At 37.7% G+C, this 25,772-nt stretch overlaps 1 protein-coding gene across 1 annotated transcript; it reads left to right on the top strand.

The window, feature by feature from the left end:
* Positions 1-3,579: 3,579 nt before the first annotated feature.
* Positions 3,580-25,562, top strand: Ciz1 (Ciz1 zinc finger protein). The gene is made up of 8 exons (XM_067788435.1): positions 3,580-3,753; positions 3,962-4,269; positions 12,964-13,011; positions 13,888-14,300; positions 15,008-15,782; positions 19,235-19,558; positions 24,198-24,829; positions 24,897-25,562. The coding sequence occupies exons 2-8, from the start codon at positions 3,973-3,975 to the stop codon at positions 25,276-25,278; spliced, it is 2,871 nt and encodes a 956-aa protein (XP_067644536.1). The 5' UTR covers positions 3,580-3,753; positions 3,962-3,972; the 3' UTR covers positions 25,279-25,562.
* Positions 25,563-25,772: the final 210 nt, after the last annotated feature.

Raw genomic sequence — 25,772 nt, 5'->3', positions numbered from 1 at the left:
GTGAGAATTGAGCGTGAGCCGGATCTGTAAAACTTACTGAAAGACGGCAATTATGATATTCATTCGATCAACAGCTGAATTCAGTAAGCCGTCTCTAGTCACTATTAGAGACTATTTGGGGTGAAAATCACTTTTGAGACAATTTGCCATTCTGTAAGCTGTCTTGCGTCTCCAGCCTCACAAAAGCAATCACTAATTTGTGAGCTGGGCCGGGGCAGATCACAAACGTGAAATTTTCAGAAAAAGTATGAAAATTATTTGCGAAAAACGCTTTAAATATATTTTTTTTTATTCCTCAAATTAAAATAAGCATAGAAAAAATTAAAAAACAAGAAATACTTAAAAAAACATCGAACTCTAATGTGGCGCCGCTGAGATTCGAACCAACACACTTTGGGATTTTCTATAAAAATTGTGAACGGTGTCTTAGCAAACTCAGCCACAATACCACCTAGCGTTATGTTGACAAAATGCAATGATATATTATTTGTTCAATGTATGAGTAAATTGTCATTTTGGTGAATTTCGTTGATATGGTGAATTGTTTTTGTGACTTTCGTTTACTGAATACCGAAATCATCTCAAGTCACAAAGATTGTCTCTGAAGGAAAAACTTAAATTTAGAGACTTGAGATGAGACTGAATTACAGAATTCAGCCGCAAGACTATAGCTGAATTCAGTAAGCCGTCTCTAGTCACTATTAGAGACTATTTGGGGTGAAAATCACTTTTGAGACAATTTGCCATTCTATAAGCTGTCTCGCGTCTCCAGCCTCACAAAAGCAATCACTAATTTGTCAGCTGGGCCGGGGCAGATCACAAACGTGAAAATTTCAGAAAACGTATGAAAATTATTTGCGAAAAACGCTTTAAATATATTTTCTTTTATTCCTCAAATTAAAATAAGCATAGAAAAAATTAAAAAACAGAAAATACTTAAAAAAACATCGAACTCTATGTGGCGCCGCTGAGATTCGAACATACACACTTTGGGTTTTTCTATAAAAGTTGTGAACGGCGTCTTAGCGAGCTCAGCCACAACACCACTCAACATTGCGTTGACAAAATGCAATGCTATATTATTTGTTCAATGTATGAGTAAATTGTCATTTTGGTGAATTTCGTTGATATGGTGAATTGTTTTGTGACTTTCATGTACTGAATACCGAAATCATCTCAAGTCACAAAAATTGTCTCTAAAGGAAAATCTCAAATTTGGAGACTTGAGATGAGACTGAATTACAGAATTCAGCCGCTAATGTCGTTGTTCGATAATTCGATAAATTCAACCGTTCAGAAAAGCACATTCCCATCATCGTCAAATAAAATAAAAGCAAAATTATTTATTATGAAGAAAAAAGCTTAAGTACTGGAACTAACCAGAAGTATAAAACGCTGAAATGAATTTCAACGCGTAATTATAGCTTCCTAAACATTGCCATCTTTCAGTGAGTTTTACAGCTCCGGCGCACGCTAAGTTCTCACGGGAATGCTCTGGATCATTGAGAGACTTGAGAAGATGTCGTGAAATTTTCGCACACGTGAAATGTGATAGGCAGATGTCGCCGCTGTTTTTCATTTAACTCATACGGCGAAAGGCTAAGCAGCGACATCTATTTTTGAAAAAGTAGGTATATTAAAGGCCGCGTTGCCAACCTAAAAAGAAGTAATTAACAAATTATCTGGCTCACAAATTGAACCAGACTTCTATCTGGATTTATCTGGCTCAAATCGTTGTTGTTGCATTTATATGCAAAATTATTTATCTGGCTCAGGATTTTGCCACCGGATGATAGCTATTGTAACTCTCTAAACATGTTGTTACATGTTTTAAAAGCTAAATGTCATAATGACCATAGAAGCGTTCATGGCCTTGCTATCCAGTAAAGATGAATGGCTGCAACAATGCACAAGAGCCAAGTCTATTCTAAACGTTCTGAAATTGGCAACAATTCTCAGATTTTGCGCTAGGGATTGTCTGAACTGAACATCGGGTACGAGAATACACTTCAAAATTTTTTCCACCTAATCCTTTCTGCAAGACGGTTTTGTTATAAACGGATTTTGTCCTATTTTTGAAATCAGTCTTCCAAGCAGTTGTTTGTTATTCACCTTGGAGCTATAAGTAGGGTTCTTAAAATATATTGAGTCAGTTATTTTTATTTAACTTAATTATTATGTTACTTTGAACTTTGTAATTTTAATGGCGCACAGTCATAGTCAAAATAAAATAGGTTTCAAATTTAGTTGCAGCTTTTTGACATAAGTTTCTATGAGCTATCTGTCAAAAAAGCTGCAACTAAATTTAAACCCTATTTTATTTCGACTATGAATATGCGCCAATATTTTTAACAATATTTTTATTTTCAACATTGATTTTTCTATTTTCAAAAAATTTCATTATTATTCAATTTTGCATCATGAAAATATAACATTTTATTTTAAATAATTTTTGTGTGGATATAAATTTTAATAAAAATAAAGCATCATACACTATATATGATTAATACAAATAGTTTGAAATTACTATTAGGTACCAAAAAAGTTGAAGATAAATACAAAAATCTTACGTTTCAAACAATTTTCTTCTAATTCGATACAGCGTCGACAACAAATTTCTTTTCGTTTCAAAATTAGATACACAACGAAAACTCCGACAGAGATTGGATGTCATAATACCAATTTTAAATTCAATATTCGATAGCCAGCGAAGATCGAAGATGGAAAAAAGCTCATTTTAGGGGCCTTTAGGCTGGTAACACCACGGACTCAATCAGTCTATGTGAGTTCCTCATGGACCGGCCAGTTAACCCTACCAACCTACCTAGGGGCCTGAGAGTCACAGCACAGAATCTTTAAATTTACTGTTGACACTACTTACAGGGACATCCCTTAATGAGACTGCGTGCCAATCAAAAACATTTTTTCAATTTTGCAAGTCAAATACCAAATTTATCACCCAACTGTGGAAAACATGTTTGCAAAGTCTCAAGCCGGAGTCATTGGTGCCGTATGTCGTATCGCTGTATCCGTATCCCTAACGTAATCAGCTGTTTATCGTTACGACGGTAAACCAAAACCCAATTGGTTGGCTACGATACGGTTACGACTTAGCGGCACCAATAATCGATTGCATTGATTCTCATATGGTTGGTCGAATCAGCTGTTATAAAGCCGGAGTCATTGGTGCCGTATGTCGTATCGCTGTATCCGTATCCCTAACGTAATCAGCTGTTTATCGTTACGACGGTAAACCAAAACCCAATTGGTTGGCTACGATACGGTTACGACCTTAGCGGCACCAATAATCGATTGCATTGATTCTCATAAGGTTGGTCGAATCAGCTGTTAAAAGGTTACCGATACGCTTACCGATAAAGCACCATTGTCTGCAGCTTAAGGTTACTGATACGGTTACCGATAAAGCACCAATGTCTCCAGCTTCAACAAAAATGATGTTTGCTGAAAGTTCCTATTTTTTCTGAATTTAAAGGAACACTTTTCTTTTATTGGCATTACTTTATACAGCTTCCTCCAAAGAAGTTATCGATAAATGTTACAGTCGCATATATGGCACCACTGTCTGACTTTTTCTACTTCGTGGTTTTCTCGACGCCGTTGTGTTAAAAATTTCATCTGCTGCAGTGGTTTTATTAAAATATAAAGTATTTTATTACTTTTATTATCAAAACGACTATTAAGAGTTGCATATATTTAACTCAATAAAAGTGAATTCAACAGAAAAGGAAAAGTGTAAGTATTATGCAAGAATTCTTAAAATGTCTGACTCCTCGTGCCATCAAATTTCATAAAATGAAGCCGGTTAAGTTCTCAATGGGGGTTTGCGGGGTTAGAAAATGTGTATATATACTGTACCTTTACATTGTATATGGACTTCTATACTATATTTAGAGAAAAGTATACATACAATTTCCATTCAACGACCTGAAATTAATTTTAGTTTCATAAAAAATGCGTGGAAATCGTGGGGGATACCATTCACGCGGATCGGGTTCAAGCCGCGGCGGAAGCAATTACCGCAGTAATAATTATGGACGTATGCAAAATTCTGGTGGAAGATCTGGTGGACGCGATGGGTATAATCAAAGCTATAATAGTAGCAGCAATTCACGATATACCAATAATTACAATTCTGGTACCAGTGGAAGCGGTGGACATTATGACCGTTCAAGGGATCGCTTTAACAATAGCTCTACCGGTGGTGGAAGTCGTCACGATTCATCGTCGGCTCATAAAAGAAGCTATCGAGTAAGTATACATATATATTGAATGACAGATATAGGTATAAGAGATAAGTAAAATGCATATACATACATACATGTGTTTTCACACCAAGTTGTACATATCTGTATGAACGACTTTTAACATAAAACCTGTCAACCTCTTGGTCTAATTAGTTAGTTCCTACCAAATATTTTGGACGTGCTTAAAGCCGAATCCTCTAGGTTTCTATGAGTGTATGTGACGAGTACGCATGTCTGGTCACAATGCCGAAAAAATGTTGCTTCCATCAACATATATTGACGACGACCCGTAAAATTACTCCAGACAACTGGGGTGGGATTCATGACATTTTTGCGCAGAAGACCTAGCAAGGCTTAGTAAAAATGCATCGGCCTTCAACCCGCCTTTGGGATGCGGCCTAAACTAAGTAGGTCCAGTCCGGCATGTTGTAAAAAAAAAATAATAAAAAGAACAACGACGCAAATTGGAAGAGAATATCGGCCTTAATACCTCCAGAGGCAAATCGTACAAAGTTTATATTTTTATTTACCTAATTCCACTTCAGAATTCAAGGCTTCATCTAGCGCTACCCTTTTAAGGGGTTTTTAGCGCAATTTATAGCTTCTCCAACTCAGTTGTCAACCTCACCTGCACATGGCGGATCATGTTTATTTAGCAGTCGAGGCTCTACTGACCTCAAGTTCCTCATGAAAGAAGCGGTTTGGATGACCGAGGAAGTTCGGAACGTACCTGATCAATATCTTGCAAAGTACATACCATCAACATCGATAAAACCAAAACCCACGGGAAGTCTTGTGACGAAAAAAAAAAAAAGACGGCCTTATTATGTAAGCAAAGTGTTGCCGTTAAAATTGAAATCTTACATTTGCTGACTGAATCAGGGGTTATGTAATTTTAAAACCGGTAAGCTTTGGCTGAGCTCAGCGCTCATCAAGCAAGAAACGTAGAAAGCAGAAGTTTTATCGACACTCCACTGCTAATAAAATAATAATCAGCGATTCAATCTGCAATTTCTTCTGATCTTTGGCTTATTTATTTATTTATTTTATTTATTTATTTTATTTATTTATTCATTTAAAGTCGACACAAAACGAAAACGACGAAAACGGTCGACTGGTAAAGTAAAAATTAGTACCAGAAGTATTATAACTTGTAAATTATAAGGTTAACATTGAATAAAAGTAAACTTATCAGTCATCGTGAGGAGCTCAGAAGGGAGCTTACGCGAGGTGCTCAGAAAGGAGCATGGTGCCCATAAGGGGGCTGACGCGACGTGCGCGCTGTTGACATAGGTCTTCCACAAGGATCTGTTAGTGCTGCAATTTTATTCATTGTATATATATATAGATATAAAGAAGTCTTAGCCACTGCAAGATACGACTCTTCGCGGATGATGCATTATTGACAATAAGTTCTTCGTCGGAGATAGAAGCCATGTCTAAGATGCAAGCAGACTTGAATGCTGTATATAATTGGTTGTGTCAAAATAAGCTTAAAAAAAAATTGAAAAAACGAAATGGATGATCATGAGAATAAAGAATGCAGAATAAAATAATATAGCATTGAAAATAGCAAATGGTACCATACAAAAAGTCAAAGAATTCAAATACCGAGGAATTATAATTGATGAGAAACTTAAGTTCGATGAGCATCTTAAATATGCAGAGGCAAAAATATCAAAAAAATTGGATTTATGTTCCGGACATGCAAGCACGTCAGCAAATATAAAATTATGGTTTATAGGTCCATTATAGAACCTCATTTCATATACTGCCCTACGATATTATTCATGTTTGTCCAAATATCAATAAATTTAAGAAATTATTATATAACTATTGCAAAGCACTACCATTTAGATAATGATCTCATACGTACATGTACCTAATTTAGGTCTACAAGACCGTAAATAAATAAATAAATAAAGGAGCCGGATGCCCAGTAGGGGATCACGCGAACTCGTGCCTGTTTTCTTCGGAAGAAATAAATGACGTATTAGTAATTAATATACATACATATAATGGATAGAATTAGTAGAAAATGATATCTGGCACTTTCGTTGATAGATGGAAAATGAGCTCAATATGTCCTATTTTCAAATCCGGGAACAAAAATGACATCTCTAACTATAGGCCTATTGCCAAACTCACAGTATGCTCGAAGCTTTTTGAAAAAATCATAAAGGAGAAGTTATCTTTTGTCATTAAAAGGGTGGTTGACCCGCGTCAACATGGGTTTATTGCTGGCCGCTCTACTGTTAGTATATACTGATTTCTCAAAGGCTTTCGATAAAGTTTCACACCCAATCTTATTATCTAAACTTTAGTGTATAGGATTTCATTCTCTCTTCTTATCTTGGTTAAAATCGTATCTGTCGACCCGGTCTCTGTATGTCGAAACCGAGGGCTGTAAGTCTCACCCTTTTTGTGCAACGTCCAGAGTTCCTCAGGGTAGCATTCTCGGCCTCTGTTGTTTTCTACTTTTTATAAATGATATTGGTTCCAACTTTAAATCGTCCTCTTTCCTTCTATATGCAGATGATCTTAAGTTATTTCATAGAATTAATGGTCCGTCGGATTCCCTACTCCTACAAAATCACCTAAATAATTTTATCAAATGGTGTAAGGCCAATAATCTCTTTCTTAATGTTAATAAATGTTTTCATATGTCTTTCCAAATCATCTAACATACATTCTACCCTCTATGATATCTCAGGTGCTCGAATGGCTTCTGTCAATGAATTTATTGACTTAGGTGTTGTTTTTGATACCACTTTTTCTTTCGTCCATCACATCTCTTATATGCTCCCCAAGGCTTACAGAAACCTTGCCTTTCTTCGTGGATATGCAAAAGACTTTACGGTTCCCTATACCAGGAAAGCTCTTTATACCTCTCTTGTTCGTGCAAAACTTGAATATGTCTCAGTTGTATGGAATCCTATCTATAACAGCTATGCTGCCAGAATAGAAAGGGTTCAAAGAAAATTTATTCGTTTTTGTTTAAATTCACTCAGCTTTAATGACCAAATTCCATCCTATTATTCGCGCTGCTTACTCAAATCTCCAACCTCTCGAATCCAGAAGGGTAGGACATCTACTAATGTTCTATGATCTCATCGCTGGCTCTCTGGATTGCTCGGCTCTCTTAGCGAAGGTGTCATTTAATGTACCTAATAGAAGTCTTCGTACACTTTTACCATTTTACTTGCCTGTTTGTAGGGCTAATTATTTTTGTTTTGACCCAATTTTTCGCGCGCTTACTGAATATAACAGACTCTCGGGGAGGTTTTTTATTGGTTTCTCTTTGTCGAGAAATATTTTGAAGTCAATTCTGGAAGTATATCTCTAATTTTAACTTGCAATATCTTTTTGTATATTTTTATTTGTTTGCTTATGCATTCATATTTTCACATTTTTGTGTAGTTATAAGTTGTTTATTTAGTTTTTAATTACTTTTGTTACTAGTCTGTAAGATTATTTCTGATTATAGACTAAACAAATTAAACATAAACATATTAATGTTTGCTAATAAGAGAGGAAAGAACAGATTTTTTAATGCAAAAAAGCGAGTCCGAAACATCAAATGTGCTAGAGTGCGAGTTATAATTCTGACACAAACAGCGGAGGAGCTCATTTAATTCAAAATTTGTTCTACAAAGGTAGAGAGGTTTAAAATGTCTTGAAGGCCGGGAAGGGACATTAAAGTTTACTTCGCTCAAAAGAAATGAGCTAGAGACCGAATCATTTAATAAATTAATCCTAAATAAAATTCCAAGCATTTCCCTACGACTAGCAAGGGTGGGAAGATTAATAAGTTTCAGGCGGTTAGTATAAGGTGTCAGATTACACGTAGAATCCCAATGTAAATCTCTTAAGGAGAAAAGTAAGATTGTTTTTGGACTGATTCTAGCCGATCAATATAAACCTGGTAGCTCAGGTTCCAAATTATTGCACCATATTCTAATATCGGCCTGACTAATGTTGTATAAAGAGCTTTAGTAACGTACGGGTCACTAAATTCTTTAGACCATCGCTTTACAAACGCTAGAACACCTCCAGCCTTATTAACAGTTGCAGTAATATGAAGGTTGTAGTTAAGTTTATTGTCCATATTAACACCAAGGTCTATACAACTGTATACTTGTTCAAGATTATAATTGTTAAGAGAGTAGGAAGCTGGCTGAAGTAATCTACGAGAAAAGCACATAAATTTGCATTTTTTTAAGATTAAGAGGCATATAGTTGATGGTGCACCAATTGTGCAATGCGTCCACATCAGATTGTAAAAGAGACCTTTCTTCGCTTGACGCATAGGATAAAAAATGTTTACATCATCAGCGTACATCAAAATTTTAGAAAATTTTATTGTTGTAGAAATATTGTTTATAAACAGCAAGAACAGAATTGGGGCAAGATGACTGCCCTGAGGAACTCCAGAAGTTACATCAATGACATCAGACAAAGCAACTCAAACAAAGATAACTCTTTGGGTTCTATCAAGAAGATAAGACGATATCCACTGCGTGAGACCTGGTTGAAAGCCCAGCATGTCCAGTTTATGAATAAGTAGCGAGTGGCATAATTTGTCAAACGCTTTACTAAAATCTGTGTATACAACGTCCGTGTGCATGTATTCTCGAAACCCATTTGAGACATGAGTTGTGAATTCAAGCAAGTTGGTAATTTTGGATTTTCTCTTGCAAAATCCGTGTTGGCAACTAGCAAGTGATGTAGAGGTCGGAAGTGTGAGCAGGCTGGTAACAATAGCTTCAAATAATTTTGGAATAGCTTAGCTATGCCCGATAGTTTTCAATGAGAAACCTACTCCCGTTCTTATGAAGAGGAATGAGAAAATATTCTTTCCACGCTGACGGAAAGATGCCACACTTCAAAGATAGATTAAATAATTTAGGTAAAGGCTTATAGATATAATTTGCACATTTTATTAAAAAGCATGTGGGAATCCTATCAGGACCGCTTTTGGAAGATTCCTTTAAGGTGCTGAGGTAAAATAAAACATCTTAATGAGAAATAGATACATACATACTTACTTAATTGGCGCTTAACCGTCTAAACGGTTATGGCCGTCCAACAAGGCGCGCCAGTCGCTCCGCCAACCGGCGCCAATTGGTCACACCAAGGGAGTTTAAATCGTTTTCCACCTGGTCCTTCCAACCGAGTGGGAGCCGCCCTCTACCTCTGCTTCCATAGGCGGGTTCCGATAGAAAGACTTTCTTGGCCGGAGCATCATCTTTCATTCGCATAACATGGCCTAGCCAGCGCAGCCGCTGCGTTTTAATTCGCTGGACTATGTTGATGTCTGCGTATAGCTCGTACAGCTCATCATTAAATCTTCTTCGGTACTCGCCATCGCCAACGCGTAGAGGTCCATAAATCTTTCGAAGAACTTTTCTCTCGAACACTCCTAAAACCGCTTCATCTGCTGTTGTCATGGTCCATGCTTCTGCCCCATATAGCAGGACGGGTACGATAAGTGACTTGTAGAGTAAGATTTTCGTTCGCCGACAGAGGACTACTTTTCAATTGCCTACCTAGTCCAAAGTAGCATTTATTGGCAAGATTGATTCTTCGCTGGATTTCAGTGCTGATGTTTTGCTAGTGTTGATACTGGTTCCCAAATAAACGAAGTCTTTTACTATTTCGAAATTATGGCTACCAACAGTAGCGTGGTTGCCAAGGCGCGTATGCGCTGACTCTGCTCGATGTCAGCAGGTACTTCGTTTTGTCCTCATTCACCATCAACCCCATCTTTACCGCTTCTTTTTCCAGTTTGGAGTAAACCGAACTAACAGCGCGGGTGTTTAGGCCGATGATATCAATGTCATCAGCATATGCCAGTAATTGCACGCTTTTATAGAATATTGTTCCAGTGCGGTTAAGTTCTGCAGCTAGTATAATTTTCTCCAGCATAAAATTAAAGAAATCGCACGATAGGGGGTCAACCTGTCTGAAACCTCGTTTAGTTTCGAACGGCTCGGAGAGGTCCTTCCCAATTCTGACTGAGCTGATGGTGTTGCTCAACGTCATTTTGCACAGCCGTATAAGTTTTGCGGGGAAACCAAATTCAGACATAGTGGCATATAGGCAGCTCCTTTTCGTGCTGTCGAAGGCGGCTTTAAAGTCGACGAAGAGGTGATGTGTGTCGATTCTCTTTTCACGGGTTTTTCCAAGATTTGGCGCATTGTGAAAATCTGGTCGATGGTAGATTTACCAGGTCTGAATCCGCACTCATAAGGTCCGATCAGCCGGTTCACGGTGGGCTTCTTTCGCACAATAAACTTGAAAGGACCTTATATGCGATATTAAGAAGGCTGATTCCACGATAGTTGGTGCATTTCGCAGTATCCCCCTTCTTGTGGACTGGGCAAAGAACACTTAGATTCCAATCGTCGGGCATGCATTCGTCCGCCCATATTTTGCTAAGAAGCTGTTGCATGCGCCTTACACACCTCGCCGCCGTACTTGAATAACTCCGCAGGCAATCCATCAGCGCCCACGGCCTTGTTGTTTTTCAATCTGGTTATTGCTATTCTAACTTCGTCATGATCGGGCGGGGGGACATATATTCCACCATCATCGATTGCGGGATCGGGTTCGTCATCTCTGCGCGGTGAATAGCTGCCTCCATTTAGGAGAGCAGAGAAGTGTTCCCTCCATAATCTAAGCACTCTCTGGACATCAGTTACAAGGTCGCCGCTTTCGTTCCTACAGGAGTTTGCCCCGGTCTTAAAACCTTCCGTCTCTCGCCGTATTTTTTGGTAAAATTTTCGGGCGTTATTCCTGGGGGCTAGCAGCTCAAGCTTCTCGCACTCACGCCTTTCTGTTTCTGCTTTTTTCTTCCTGAAAAGGCGTCTCGCTTCCCTTTTCCTTTTCCCTGATTAAGTTGTTAGAGTGAAATTGATAGGGATAATTGTGTGACTGAGCAAAGCCATCTATGGAATAATTAGCTTTGAAAAATTGTGCAAAGAAATTTGCAATATCTTGATTACCGTTGGATAAAACATCTCTGGATTTTTTAACTGAAGGAAACCCCTTTACGCTGCGTTTGGAGTTTACGAAACCATAAAAAGATTTCGGATTGCGGATAATATTCACCCTTATCGCGAGTTTTATTTTCACCCGAAAATATTCACAGTTTTTGTTCGCCCAATCGCAGAGGGTGGCGATACAATTTTTCGTGTTCGAAAAAGATTTCACCTTATCGGCAACTCTTTGTTCGGGCGAAATGAACAGCGGGGAAACCCAAATTTGTTCACTTATATTTTACAGGCGAACGAGAGGAAACCAAAATGAAAGTAATTTTATGTATTAAAATTTGGTACTCTTATAATTATAATATACATATTATGTACTTTTATTATTAGAAATAAATTAATAAATAATGCACAATCGGAAGCTGAGTGGAAAAAGGTGAAATTCCTGTATTGCTAAGTATGTACATAAATTCTATTTTTTATGACAACGTATCGGTCGGCCAAGTTATCCATTGTGGACAAAGCAACGGTTCCAAAATGTTGAGTACCTCACTGAAACAAGATTGGCTAAGGCCCATTTCATGGTCGTTTCCAACGCGTTTTCCCTATGCGAAAAAAAACGAAGACATGTACTCAGCCTTACAATTGGTGGAACTCCAAATTTTTGCTTCAATGGTGGCAAGGAGTTGGTAAGAATATCAAGCAAATATTAGAATGCCGACTCGTTTAGCCTGTAATATGTATTGGCATAAAATTGGAAAAAATTTACTTGTTATTCAAAAGTGCTGAAAATAGTAATTTTAGCTTACAGTGAATCATTTAGCTCCAAAGGGTTAGAACTGTCCCTTAATTGCCTTCGAATCGCTTTCATATTTATTCTCCTGCGCTCGAATCAATACCAACCTAAACGTTATTTTATACATTTTTTTATTTCTATTTTTGTTTTATTTTGAGGAAATATATGCTTGGTTACAAAATTTACACAATTGTAAGTAAATTATTTGTTCACTGCTAATTCACAATAGAGCATCAGCTGTTTCGAAGTGAACTTTTGTTCGCCCGAAATTGCCGATAGGCGGAAAAAGTTCACCCGAACAAAAGAAGTGAAGGCGAACACTTTTCCGCGTGAAATTCGCGATAAGGGTGATTATTTTTCATCTTACAGATATAAGCCTTATAACAATTTTTATGGAGTTCAAAATACCGCAAGTAGTCTTTGCTTAAACCTGATTTCTTGTATAACTCAAATGGCCGGATTTTTTTCATTTTTTAAAGTTTTAAGTTCTTTACTAAACCATACTTGGGTTGGTTCAACATAGGCAAAATTACGCTTAGGAACATACTTTCGAATAGGCTGTAAATGGTATTATTAAAATGCGAGACGTTGGCTTCTATATCTCCACTATATTAAGGCCACGTGAAATTAGATAGTTCTCGGTTTAAGTTTTTAAAATTGGCTTTGGCAAAATTAAAGTCAAACCCAAAGTCTGAAGCAAAGTCCCAACAATTTGGCCACATTTGTGTAGTGTTCTACTTAATTCAAAACTGCATGCTACTACCACACCACGACGGTGTGATACAACAATAGTATTATGTACATATATATTTGAATACCGTTGTTGTTGAATACTCGTATTAGATAGTAACTTTTGTACTCATATTCATATAAATACCTATCTTGTGTTAATATCTTTCATTATTTTTAGGATAATTCGCGAGACCGTAATGATGACAGAAAGCGATCGCGCCAAGACGTAAGTAAATATTAAGAATTTATTTTAGGATTTAAACAAAATTCTTATTTAGAGGGAGTTATTTTATATTCCCTTGTGGTTAATGAATTTTGTGTATTAACATATGCTATTTTATGTATATTTACGTACAAATGTAGAAAATTATTTAGAAAGGTCGAATTTAAAATGGCGTGAATGCAAATAAAATAAGCCATTAGCAACAATTGACAAAGATTGCTGTAAAACTTTGCCACCAAAGCGAACAGAGTACATTATAAGAAATGTATAGAGAGAAACTCTGCAATTGCTCTGTGGCAGAGTTGATATGATTCTGACCAAACACACATATATACTGAGGCAATGCTAAGGCTCTTTGGTCGTACATACGTAATTGATTATAGAGCAACGTCGCCAATATATGATCGTCGAATCTTCTATACGTTTATTGAATTTGAGATATTTAACTACCTACATCAACAAATCAAATCTGATATTTAAAAAGTTGATAAATAACATTTAAATATTACACATTTATTTTGAGCAGTGATAATCTGCAGAAGTAGCTACCTACAAGAAATACAAAACATTCCTGCACGTTGCTGTAATAAAAAGCATAGATTATTCATAGAACACCTTAATGAAGATAATAGCAGCAGCAATGATTGATTTCCAATACTGTCTCTGAAGAGCTGTTTAGGAGATTTGCTAATGCCGCATTGCAATACCTCCCCTTTTTACCTAATCCTATATACTACATTATAAAAAATATATGTAAAACTAATGTTGTTAAAAACACACAAATCACAAGAGTTTAGATGCTCTCAAAAAACATCCTGTCTTTAGTACATAATCTAAGAAAACATAAATCAAAATCAAAACCCTCATCATCGTCAACAGGATTATCGACGCACAACAACGTCTGGACGAGGTAATCGTACACCACCGCCACCACCAGCACCAATGATCTCTTCATCAACATCGAATTATCGTAGTACTGGCGGCGGCAACTCGTATCGTACGACTTCACGCAATGATCGAGATAGCAACAATGCAAGCAGTAGCCGTCATCGATCATCGCCAACGGGCATACAAAAGCGTCCAATGCGTTCCGGTTATGTTTCAAGGACTCGTGGCAATATGTCCTATCATCGTGGTGGTGGCATGCGCACTAATGTATTGAGAGGCGGTGTACGCATCATACGCAGCAATAATAGGAATGAATCTAATGATTTGCGCATTATGCGCCGTAAGCTGATGTATGCACAGCAGAAAGATCGTCAACGTCTAATAAAAATACACCGCCTAGCAAGGTAAATTTAAACACAAACAGATGAATAATATCTAACGAAACAAATTGCATCAAAAAATTATGCATTTGAGTTAATTGAATTAAGTTGAGTTGTATGAAAAATGTCTTGAAGCTGATTATAAAATGGACTTTAAAAAATAAAATTTTGTTTTGCAAAATCAACTATGGATGTGTGAGATCACTGAAAGCAGGATCGTGTATGACGAGCGTTTGTGGTTTGGGTTTGCTTGTTGTAAATTTGTATTCTATAAAGAATCTTTAAATTTTCCAACAAATACAACAACTAATTTGATGTGCATGCCTAGCTACGTTGCCAATGCTTCAAATGTAAGGACATTCCTGAGACTTTACAACTGTGTTGTAAAAGTATACAAGGCGAAAAAATTTATTTTGAAAAAATATATTAAATTATAATACTGATTGGGGTTTTTTTATATTTATTGAATAAAAACTGCTGTATTCATTGCGCTTTGAATATTTTTAGTTGATTAATAATATCTATACCCAAAGCGGCAATGATGGAGGCAACCAACAACATTAGCCGAAAATATGTTTAAAATAGCAGCTGATTGACTTTTTCCACTCGAAGCATTTTGTAATAGAAATAAAACGAATAAATCTTTTAACCACAGTACATTAATGTACCAGTTAATTTTGTTCACCATAATTAATTTTTACCAATTTTGGGTTTACGCCAACAAAAATTAGCTCATTGCGTCGACGTAGGGTAGTGCGACGTTCTTCAAAGAGTCCAAGGCGTTCACGCACAAAGAAGGACGATTCATCCGACGATGACGACGACGAAGAAGAAGATAATGAAAAAGACAATGACAGCGTTGATAAGGATGATAGCAAGAGTGACGGTGGGGAGACGAAGAAAAAATCATCAAAACGAAGTAGTTCTAAACGCGACAAATCTTCTGATAAGGGCGAGGATGACACCGAAAAGGCCGGCGAAGATGATGATGGTGAGGACGAAGACAACGATGATGATGAAGATAATGAGGGTGACGATAGCAAGGTAGAATCTAAAAGTTTAAAAAAGCGTAAAAAGGGTGAGGATTCATCAGCAGAGACTGATGATGATCACAAAGATGAAGACGATGATGAGAAGGAAGGTGATGAAGGTGAGGGTGAAGGTGATGATGCCAAGGCTGATAAAGATAAGGATGGGGGTGAAAAAGAGATAAAGAAAGAAGGTAAGAAGAAAGATAAGGATGGTGAAGAACGCAAGAAGGAGAAATCCTCATCAAAGAAGAGTTCATCGTCATCAAAGAAGGACAAGGACAAGGAGAAGGGTAAAGAAAGCAGTAAGGATAAGCGTAAGAGGGATGCTCATAGCGATGATGAATCCGGAAAAAAGGATAAGAAATCACACAGTTCGTCACGACGCGATGATTACAGTAATACACGTACTACTTCAAGATCGTCGCGCGCAAATTTGAAGTGCATCCACTGTCATATCAGCTCTTATTCGTTCACGGTAAGTAGTTTATTTTATTCTATAACTTGTTTTTACTATATGTACTAAGTTGTAAGAAAAATAATAGTTTTAGAAAAATTTAATTCCACAATTTTGCATATTTATGCTCTTGGGCAGTTCTGAGCAGCCTACAGGGATTGAACTGTGACCAGTGTATTACTAGTGCGAGACTGCCTTTGTTTCATTTCCAATCGCCTTTTCAATGGATAATGCAGCCAGCACTAGTTTGAAGTCCCGAGCCCCTGAAGTTGAGTTTTGTCTTTCTGATCGCAGTAATGCAAACGTTGTGCCGCTGCATAATTTCAGTTAACTTCGTTATCTTTCCCATTCAGCTATCAAGAGTCTACCCCGAGTGGCCGGCGCTCTATAGGGAATAAAATTGCTCAGAATCAAATTTCTCAGCAACGTGTTTCAATAATAAAATTTGAAATTATTAGCATTATGCATTTACTCATATCGGAAAAATGTTGCCCTTCGAGCTTTTTTGTTTAACAATTTTAGCCTTAAAACAATGTATTTCTGAAAAATTTTATTTTTGACAAACTTCCTTAAAGGAGAGGGGTGTTAGAGGTCTTGGCTCCACATTGCAATTGACGAGATTGTTGGTGTCATGTGGGGACACATTGCAAGCAGGATATACATTTGGTTATTTTTCTTTAAGAATTGGATTCGCTAGGCAATTCCTGGCGTAAAGTTCCAACGCCTGTTTGTGGATATCACTGAGAGCCTGCTTGTGCTTTTTTACTTCATACGGTTGTGTTATCAGGTGCCGTATTTCCCCATAATGTTTACGGAGATAACTTCTTAAGCCCCTGGGAGGTGTGACCTCATCAATTAAATGTCTATTGGGATGCCCCGGTTTCTGTGTATTCAACAAAAACTGTATTCAGCATTTCATTTATCTCCCTAATGAGGAGTACTCTGACCTCACTGTGTAGGTGGTGTTCTGGGGACATAAGGAGACAGCCCGCAGTATTTTGGCAGGCCTGTATTTTCTTCCAGTGAATAACGTTTAGGCTTGGCGACCATATCGGGGACGCGTAGCATGCAATTGGCCGGCCAACTGCTTTGTAAGTGGTGTTGTTGTTGTTGTTGTTGTAGCGATTAGGTTACTCCCCGAAGGCTTTGGAGAGTGTTATCGATGTGATGGTCCTTTGTCGGATACAGATCCGATACGCTCCGGTAACACAGCACCATTAAGGTGCTGGCCCGACCATCTCGGGAACGATTTATATGGCCACATTAAACCTTCAGGCCATCCCTCCCTCCCCACCCCCAAGTTCCATGAGGAGCTTGGGGTTGCCAGAGCCTCGTCTGTTAGTGAAACGGGATTCGCCGCTCGAAGGTGAGGTTGACAATTGGGTTGGAGAAGCTATATATTGCGCTACACAACCCCTTGAATCCCCTTTGTAAGTGGTAATGAGCGTTTCTTCGCCTCGCGAAACCTGGCATTATCACCGACTAAATCTTCCGCGACCTTATTTACGACATGGACGTCCCAAATGTCGACCATTTTGAACATCCACGTCGATGGCACTACGCTACCGACTGTCCTACACCCCAAAATCTTGGGTGTGACGTTTGATCAGGATCTACACCCATATGGTCGCCAAGCCTAAAAATTACCCACTGGAAGAAGCTACAGGCCTGCCAAAATAATACTCTCAGAATTGCCACGGGCTGTCTTCTTATGTCCCCAGAACACCATCTGCATAATGAGTCGAGAATACTCCCCATCAGGGAGAGAAATGAGATGCTGACCAAACAGTTCCTGTTGAATACCCAGAAACCTGAGCATCCCAACAGACATCTGATTGATGAACCAGCACCGCCTAGTGCTTAAGGAGTCATCTCCGTAAGCATTTTGAGGAAATACGGCACCTGAGAACCCAGCCGTATGAAGCGAAAAAACACAAGCAGGTCCTTGGTGAACTCCATAAATAGGCGTCGGACCTTTATGCCGGGAATTGCCCGGTGAATCCAGTACTTAAAGAAAAGTATCCAAAACTCGCGGAAGAGGAACGCATACTCCCCAGGAAAACGCGAGTCACTCTGGCTCAACTTCGTGCTGGATACTGTAACAGGCTAAACTCTTACCTATCCAGAATCAACCCCGACATACAAAATGTATGCCCCGCTTGCAATGTGTCCCCACATGACACCAACCATCTCTTTAATTGTAATGTGGAACCAACGCCTCTAACACCCCTTTCCTTATGGTCCACCCCTCTTGAAACGGTAAGTTTCCTTGGACTCCCGTTAGAGGATATTGATGACAATTTGTGATCGGTCGCGGCTGTTAGGTGGGGCGAAGCATTGCTACAACAACAACAGCGTTTCCTTGTCTTTACTTCAAGTGCTGTCGACAAGAGATTTGAGGGTTTTATTACGGCTCTGGATTTTAGTTACAATTGCGGTTGCATGCTCTCCAAAATGTAGATTTTCTGATCGAACGTCACATCCAACATTTTTGGTTGTAAGACACTCTCTAGCGTATGCCATCGACGTGGAAGTCCAATATGGTCGACATTTGTCAAGTCCATGTTGTAAATAAGGTCATCGTTTATTTCGTCGGAGACAATGTCAGGTTTCGCGAGGCGAAAAAACTGGAGAGATCAGGTAGATAGCCGTTTATTTTATTACAAAGCCTGGGCCTGTGGCCATTATTGAGCAGGCATCGGCGTAAGATACAATAGTGACTCCTTCTGGTGGTGAAGGTAGCTTAGTTGTAGTATCAGCGTGTTAATGGCGTTTAGCGCGGTGGTAGTGCTATGTAGTTTCTTTACTTTGGTTGTTGTTGTTGGGTTATAATCTTCTGCTATATAATAATGTTATTGACTTCTTAATCTTTTTGGTGTTATAGTCCTTTGTATATGACATGTGTATGACTATCTCAGGTGCGACTTGCCTACGATACTCTCCCGGAGCAGGAGATTATGGATAAGTCTATAAGGATGGAGACACGGTTAGTTAAACAAGTGAAATTACAACCCTTGATCGGGTGAATCCTCGCATCACTCCGTTATGTAGAGCTACTTGTTAGGGATATTGTCAAGCTACACGCACCTGCCCTTAACCGCATGTTTCGATACTAGATACCCTTTAAGCGAACTGGCATGAAATAAAGTCCTCGCGATATATAATATATGGGGGGTGACGGGTTAAACTCGGTAAGAGAAGTTTAAAGTTTTTTTTTAAACATCCCTCTTTAACTTGTTTGGTGATTACTGTCTCATGCACGCTCATTTGCCAACATTTACCAAGACAATTGAGTGCTATTTTGTGGACAAAGAGAAATATCTTTTTTAACATATTTATCATTGATTAGCTACTCTTTTTATTTAACTAATCGAATTGAAAAATGTTAAAACAATTAAGACATGTTCTCAACTTGTGACTCGTTGCATTTTTTATATATATAGGAAATATCTAATTATATTAAAAACTTTCAGGAATATCAACAACATTTATACTCACGTGTTCATAGGAATGCAATACGCCAAATATCATTGCAACAAAAAGCTCATTTATTGCGTCTACGGGCACGACAACGGGCTGCTCAACGTGAACTCGAAGAAAACTCCAAAGAGGAATATGAATCGAAGTTTTGTCATTTATGTCGTTTACATTATCGTCAACCCAAAGCTAAGCATCAATTATCCGAAGATCATAAGTTAATGAAAAAATTCTTAATGCCGTATTGTTCTACATGTCATTTGGCATTCAAGAGTCCAATGCTGTACGAAACTCATCGTTGCTCATTGGATCATTTAAAGGTGAATATTGCATGTGTATTTAACAACTGCATTTTTTCTAAAGGGTAAATAAAGTATTTTAGTGGACTGAGTATTGTTGATAACATGTAAAGATTAAAGAAATATGTACTGTGGGATTTTAAATTCATGGAAAATCTTAGTAAGCACACGTTAAGGAATAGTGTTCTAATCGTTTCCGAAAAAAGTGACACTTAAACAGAGGGTTTGTCCGACCACAGCGGAGTTGTGACACCGTTTTGAAACATTTTCTGAATTATTTTCATGTTTCATAGTACTTACCCCAAAATGAAATTAACCTTTGATCTTGACATTTACATACTTAGGTTGCGACATACTGAACTATATCGTTAATAGACTAGTACCTGGGCGACCGAGCTTTGTTCGGCAATCTTCGAGTATGCCGCATTACATACTTTGTTCTACATGTCATCATTAATCAAACTCTACTTTTTTATATGTACATATATTATATATTTTTACTTACCAATATTTGATTTCCTTCAAAATAGATTTCAAAAACATATCAAACACTAACCGCCCCGAGTTCGAAAGACTGTCTATCTACTTTGTTGCGCATAGTCAGCCAAAAAGCCAACGGGCTGAATTTTGTTCATATTAATGCGTAAAGCCTTTATAAAAAGCTAGACGAGTTGAGGTTTCTGTCAGAAGGCTCCGATATTGATGTCATATGTGTTTCAGAAACATGGTTTTCTTCGGTTCATAAAAATGATATGGTGAAGATAAATGGATACCAACTTTTCAGAGTTGATAGAAGTGGTCATGGTGGTGGTGTTGCGATATATGTAAAAAGTAGTATGTCCTGTAAATTGTGTTGTTGTTCTAGTCCAGGTGATCCTGTGGAATATGTGTTTGTTCATATGTTTTCTGAGAATAATAGTAGGCTTCTTATCGGCTGTGTATACAGACCGAATCGACTAGTAGATTTTTCCGCGTTTATTGAATTTCTTCAATCGTTACTATTAGACTATGACAATATTATCATCGCTGGAGATTTTAATAGTAACCTACTGGTGGATGCCACTTTAAAACAAAGCATGGAATCTCTGGGACTTTTTCCCACAAACTGTGCTATACCAACGCATTTCACAAATACTAACTCTTCTCTATTAGATTTATTTTTTGTCAATGATCTTCATAAAATGATTCACTACACGCAACTATCTGCCTCCTGCTTCTCAAAACACGACCTGATATTCCTAAACTACAACTTCCAAACATCATATAGGCCAAGTTCGTTCGCGTATCGCGATTACAGAAGTATAGATTATTATTCTCTTGCTGAGTCCGTTGAGTCGGTTGAATGGAGCTTGATTCGTACGTTAACATCGGTTGATGACCAGACAAAGTTTCTGCAGGATAACATAAATAAGTTATTCGATGATCACGTTCCACTAAAAATAAAAACACCTAAATACAAGAATAGCCCTTGGTTCAATGCTACATTAAAACACCTTATCCACCTTCGTAACCAAGCCTACTAAAGGTGGAAAAGGTACAAAACAGTCGAAGCGCATAGCTGCTTTAAAACAGCTCGGCTTACTGCAAACAAAGCCATAAGGCTGGCTAAGGCAAATTATTTTAAGTATAAGTTTAGTTCTGCTTTGAATACAAAAGAGAAGTGGAACAAAATCAAACAAATAGGAATTGGTAAGCCCAAAAGTGACCTGTCTCATCCCCCTGATGTCGACATCAACGAAATAAATAATGCTTTTGTAAGACTACCAAACTCAGCCGACAATGTGTGTATTGATAACTACTCCGTGCGTGTTAATGTTGACACTAGCCCTTTTGAGTTTGTTAGTGTCGATAATTGTGATGTTGTCCAAGCCATACTTTCTGTGAAGTCTAACGCAATGGGGCTTGATGGTATATGTTCAAAGTTTTTAAAAGTCATTCTTCCCAAAATCCTTCCCCACATTACTTACTTGGCCAACTCAATTTTGACGACCGGTATCTTCCCAATATACTGGAAAACTGCAAAAGTAATTCCAATCCGTAAACAAAATAATGAGTATCGACCAATAGCCATACTCCCTTTCCTCTCTAAGGTCGTTGAACGTATTCTACATGGGCAAATCGTATCATATGTACATGAATACAAGCTCCTGTCAGACAGTCAGTATGGTTTCAGGTCAAAGCGGAGCTGTACAACGGCACTATTATCTGTGACAGAAAAAATTCGTGAGCGAGTGGATGAAAGTTACATTGCCTTCTTAACACTTCTTGACCACTCTAAAGCTTTTGATTCTGTAGACCACACTGCTCTGTAGGAAGCTGGTAAACTTATTTAACTTCTCTGGTCATGCAGTTGCCCTTATAAGATCATATCTTGGCGATAGGACTCAAGCAGTATGTATAGATGGTGAAAAGTCCGACTTCCTACATGTCTTAAGAGGCGTCCCTCAAGGCTCTATCCTGGGTCCTCTGTTATTTGTTCTGTATATCAATGACTTACCCGATGTCCTTAAGTATTGTAATGTTCATATCTACGCTGATGATGTGCAGTTGTTTACGTGTTGTCCTCGTGATCAAACTAGCTTGTGCATAAGTAACTTAAACCACGATTCGAATCAAATATTTTCATGGGCTAATATGAATGGCTTATGTATAAACCCGAATAAGTCAAAATGTATTGTTATTCATAGAAGGTCTTTTCCCACTAATGATTTAGAGAATGTGGTGTTCGACAATTCCGTTATAGAATACGTAGATACGGCGAACAACTTAGGTGTAATTTTTACCAAAACATTGACATGGAAAGACCATATTTTTAGAACGGTTGGAAAAGTGTATGGAATGCTTCGTACACTATGGTTAACACAGTATTTCCGCCTTTACACATAAGACTACTTCTGGCTAAAGCGTACTTAATACCTACGCTACTCCATGGTTGTGTGATTTACTCAAACTGTGACTATCTGTGCAAGAACAAATTAAATGTTGTTTACAACAACATTGCTAGATATATTTAAGGGTTGAAAAGACTTGACCACGTATCACAACATACTGAAAGGTTGCTAAACATTTCTTTCGAAAATATTTTAAAAGTCAAAACACTGTCCTTCCTCCATAAATTGATATACACGAAGGAAACTGACTATCTATATCGTAAGCTTATTTTTCTGCAATCATCAAGGTCGGTGTTTCTTCTTAAGCTCGTTAGATACCGCACGCTAACCTCTGAGCGCCAATTCTTTGTTACTGCAATACGTCTTTGGAACTCCCTACCTACAAGTCTTCGACTCTTAAGTAATGCTCTGCACTTCAAAAAAGAGCTAACATCATTTTTTAACGACTCTTAAACTGGATGTCAAATTGTTGTTGTTAAAATGGTAATTTCTAAGTCCTTTTCCTTTCTCTGTGTCTTCCTTTATTTGTCATTCCTACTGCTGTCTTTTAATATTTATTAATTACTTTTCTTTAGTTTTAAGATTTACATTTACATACATTAATATCTCACTATTATCTGTTATATTTAATTTAATTTGATTAATCTAATTTATTATTATTATAAATGTTCAATTTTTATAGCTCATGCTATTCATGACTAGCACTGTTAAATAATTTTCCAAAATTGTTGTGCTAGGAACAAATTTTCAAATAAAGACATACATACATACATACATAACCGCAAAATGAACTGGAATGAAAACTTTGGAATGGGTAGTTCCAGCCTATAGTATAAGGGATTGTTATGACAATTAGTGAAATCGACGTTTGATACCCATATCGGCATATCTCATGCAATTTTTTTTTAATTTCGAATAGGTGGCAACCTTGTGAAACATTCTGAGTGGAAATACCTAGGTAGAAAGTCTTAGAAGGTGATACATTTCTCTGTGCCAAATTTCATTTAAATCGGTTGAGCCGTTCCCGGGATCATTCGGCTATACAAACAAACAAGAATTGCTCGTTTAAAGGCTAATTCTTTACTTTAGCTCACAACTGCTAAAACTCGTCCAAATATCGGGAGAGGTGTCAAAATACGCGTTTTAATCCCAGGATCACGAATTCGAAAGCGGAAATTGGAAATTTTATTTCGTTTCGGAGATATTTGCAAACAAAATTGAAAATTTTCATGTGGTTATTGTAATTTTGAAGATTTTGGGCACCCGCAAGAAAAACTGTGGATAAAAGTGTTTCGCGCGGATATAGTTTTGGTCTCCAAACCGGTGTTGGACCCACCCAGGGTAATTTTTTACAAGCGCGTCCGAAGGCCGCCAATACAGAAAGGTGTTCTGCGGAAAAATACTATGGATCCCACCCCCGGTTTCGGAGCGTTCCGGGGCCATATTTCGGTTTTTTGGAAATATCTTTTGACAGAAATAAAATTTTGAATTTCCGTTTTCGGATTCGTGGTCCTGGAATTAAAATGCGTCTTTTGACACCTCCCGATATTTTTGGACGAGTTTTAGCAGTTGTGAGCTAAAGTAAAGAATTACCGTTTAAGGTTATAAGATAATATATTGCAAGCTGTTGGCTACAGCTATTCACCTAGTGAATACTGTATGGTCCAGGGGACAGAACTTAATTTGATAACCTAAAGTTTGTTCTAATTAATATGAAAGTTTCCATTACATACGATTTATATTAGTAATTCTTCATTTTCCAATTACAGCGCAAGGCACGCAAACGTGATTCAGATAGCGATCAAAGCGATGAAGATACGCGCGAAATTGATTTGAACAAATTCCTAACGGTTGATTCCGTAGGTGAAATTGATGAAATCGATGATCTGGATGTAGATGCACTCTTGAACGAATGCGAAGGCGGCACAGATGGCGAAGGAGATGGCAAAGAACGTCAACCTGTTGGCGCAATCTTCATCAAAAAAGTTGATGCATACTTTTGTGAGTTATGCAATCATTATTCTGTTGCCAGTGACTCTGTAGAAGCCTACGCTAAGAAACATTGTCAGCTACGCTCACATCTCAAAGCATACTTACGTAACAAAGATGAAGAAGAAAAGGCAGCTAAAAAGGCTAAGGCAAAGGAAGAAAAAGAGAAGGAAAAAGATAGTAAAGATGAGTCAACTAAAAAAGAGAAAACTGATGGTGGTGAAGAGGAAGAAAAAGATGCTACGGAGGAGAATGGTCATGTAAGTGGTGGTGAAGAAGGTGAAGAAGGCGCCGAAGATAAGCTTTGGGAGGATGTTGATAAAGATTTGGGTGATTTGTTGCGTGAAGTAGGACCTGAGGATCGTGATTATGAAGAGGAAGACGAATCAGTGCTTAATATTGATATTGAGAGGTGAGGGAAACGCTTGAAAATTACGTACAACTATCGTAAAAATAAATCTTATTTACCATTATTATAGTGAAAAGAAAAAAGCTAAGGAAGTTAATGGCAAGAAAGAGGAGCCCACCGCTGTAGCAGGAAAAACTGCAGCAGCCGCTACAGTTGCAGCTGACTCAAAGGAAACTAAGGAAGTTAAAGAAGTTGTAAAAGAAACCAAGGAAGTTAAAGAACCTGTAAAAGAAACCAAGGAAGTAAAAGAAGTTAAAGAATCTAAAGATTCTAAAGAAATTAAAGAACCTAAAGATTCTAAAGAAGTTAAAGATGTTAAAGAAGTAAAAGAAATAAAAGCCGAATCAAAACAAGCAACGCCGGCCAAACCAAAAATACCACGCAAATCAGTAAGCGCTAAACCAGCTGCAACAGCAAGCGAAACTAAGGAGAAAACCGTATCGGCAAAATAAGACAAATAATTTTAAATTTTACCTATATAATGGAACATATTTAACTTATATATACCTAATTGGATCAAAGAAACTGAAAGCACTGTGGAATATCGTATAAGGTTTAATGACTCTATATTCTAGGCAAATGAACTTCTCATCATATAAATGTTTTGACTTTTCTGCAGTTACTAATTAATGCTGACAATGTATAATTTAATCTATACGCATGGATTGAATAATATAGCAGAAATGCTGAGAGCTATATACATACAAATAAATGTATTAAAAATATATTTGTTTTACGAACTATTGTTATTCTTTACGTGATAGCGAACATAGAATACAGAAAATATTCCCGAAACCCGATCGAAGCGATTTACTAGTGACTCGCCCCCTCTGTTCCATTGTATTGAGCGAAATTCACAGAACTCTTGGCCGCCTCTTCTGTCCTGCCTAGTCCTCCAGGAAACATTTTGAAACAATATGGGCTTTAGTATTACGAGAAACCCTTC

This window comes from Eurosta solidaginis, chromosome 5 (assembly GCF_040869045.1).
Source record: "Eurosta solidaginis isolate ZX-2024a chromosome 5, ASM4086904v1, whole genome shotgun sequence".
NCBI lineage: Eukaryota > Metazoa > Arthropoda > Insecta > Diptera > Tephritidae > Eurosta > Eurosta solidaginis.
Note: the sequence above shows the minus strand (reverse complement) of the source record. Positions and strands in the feature narration are given on the sequence as shown.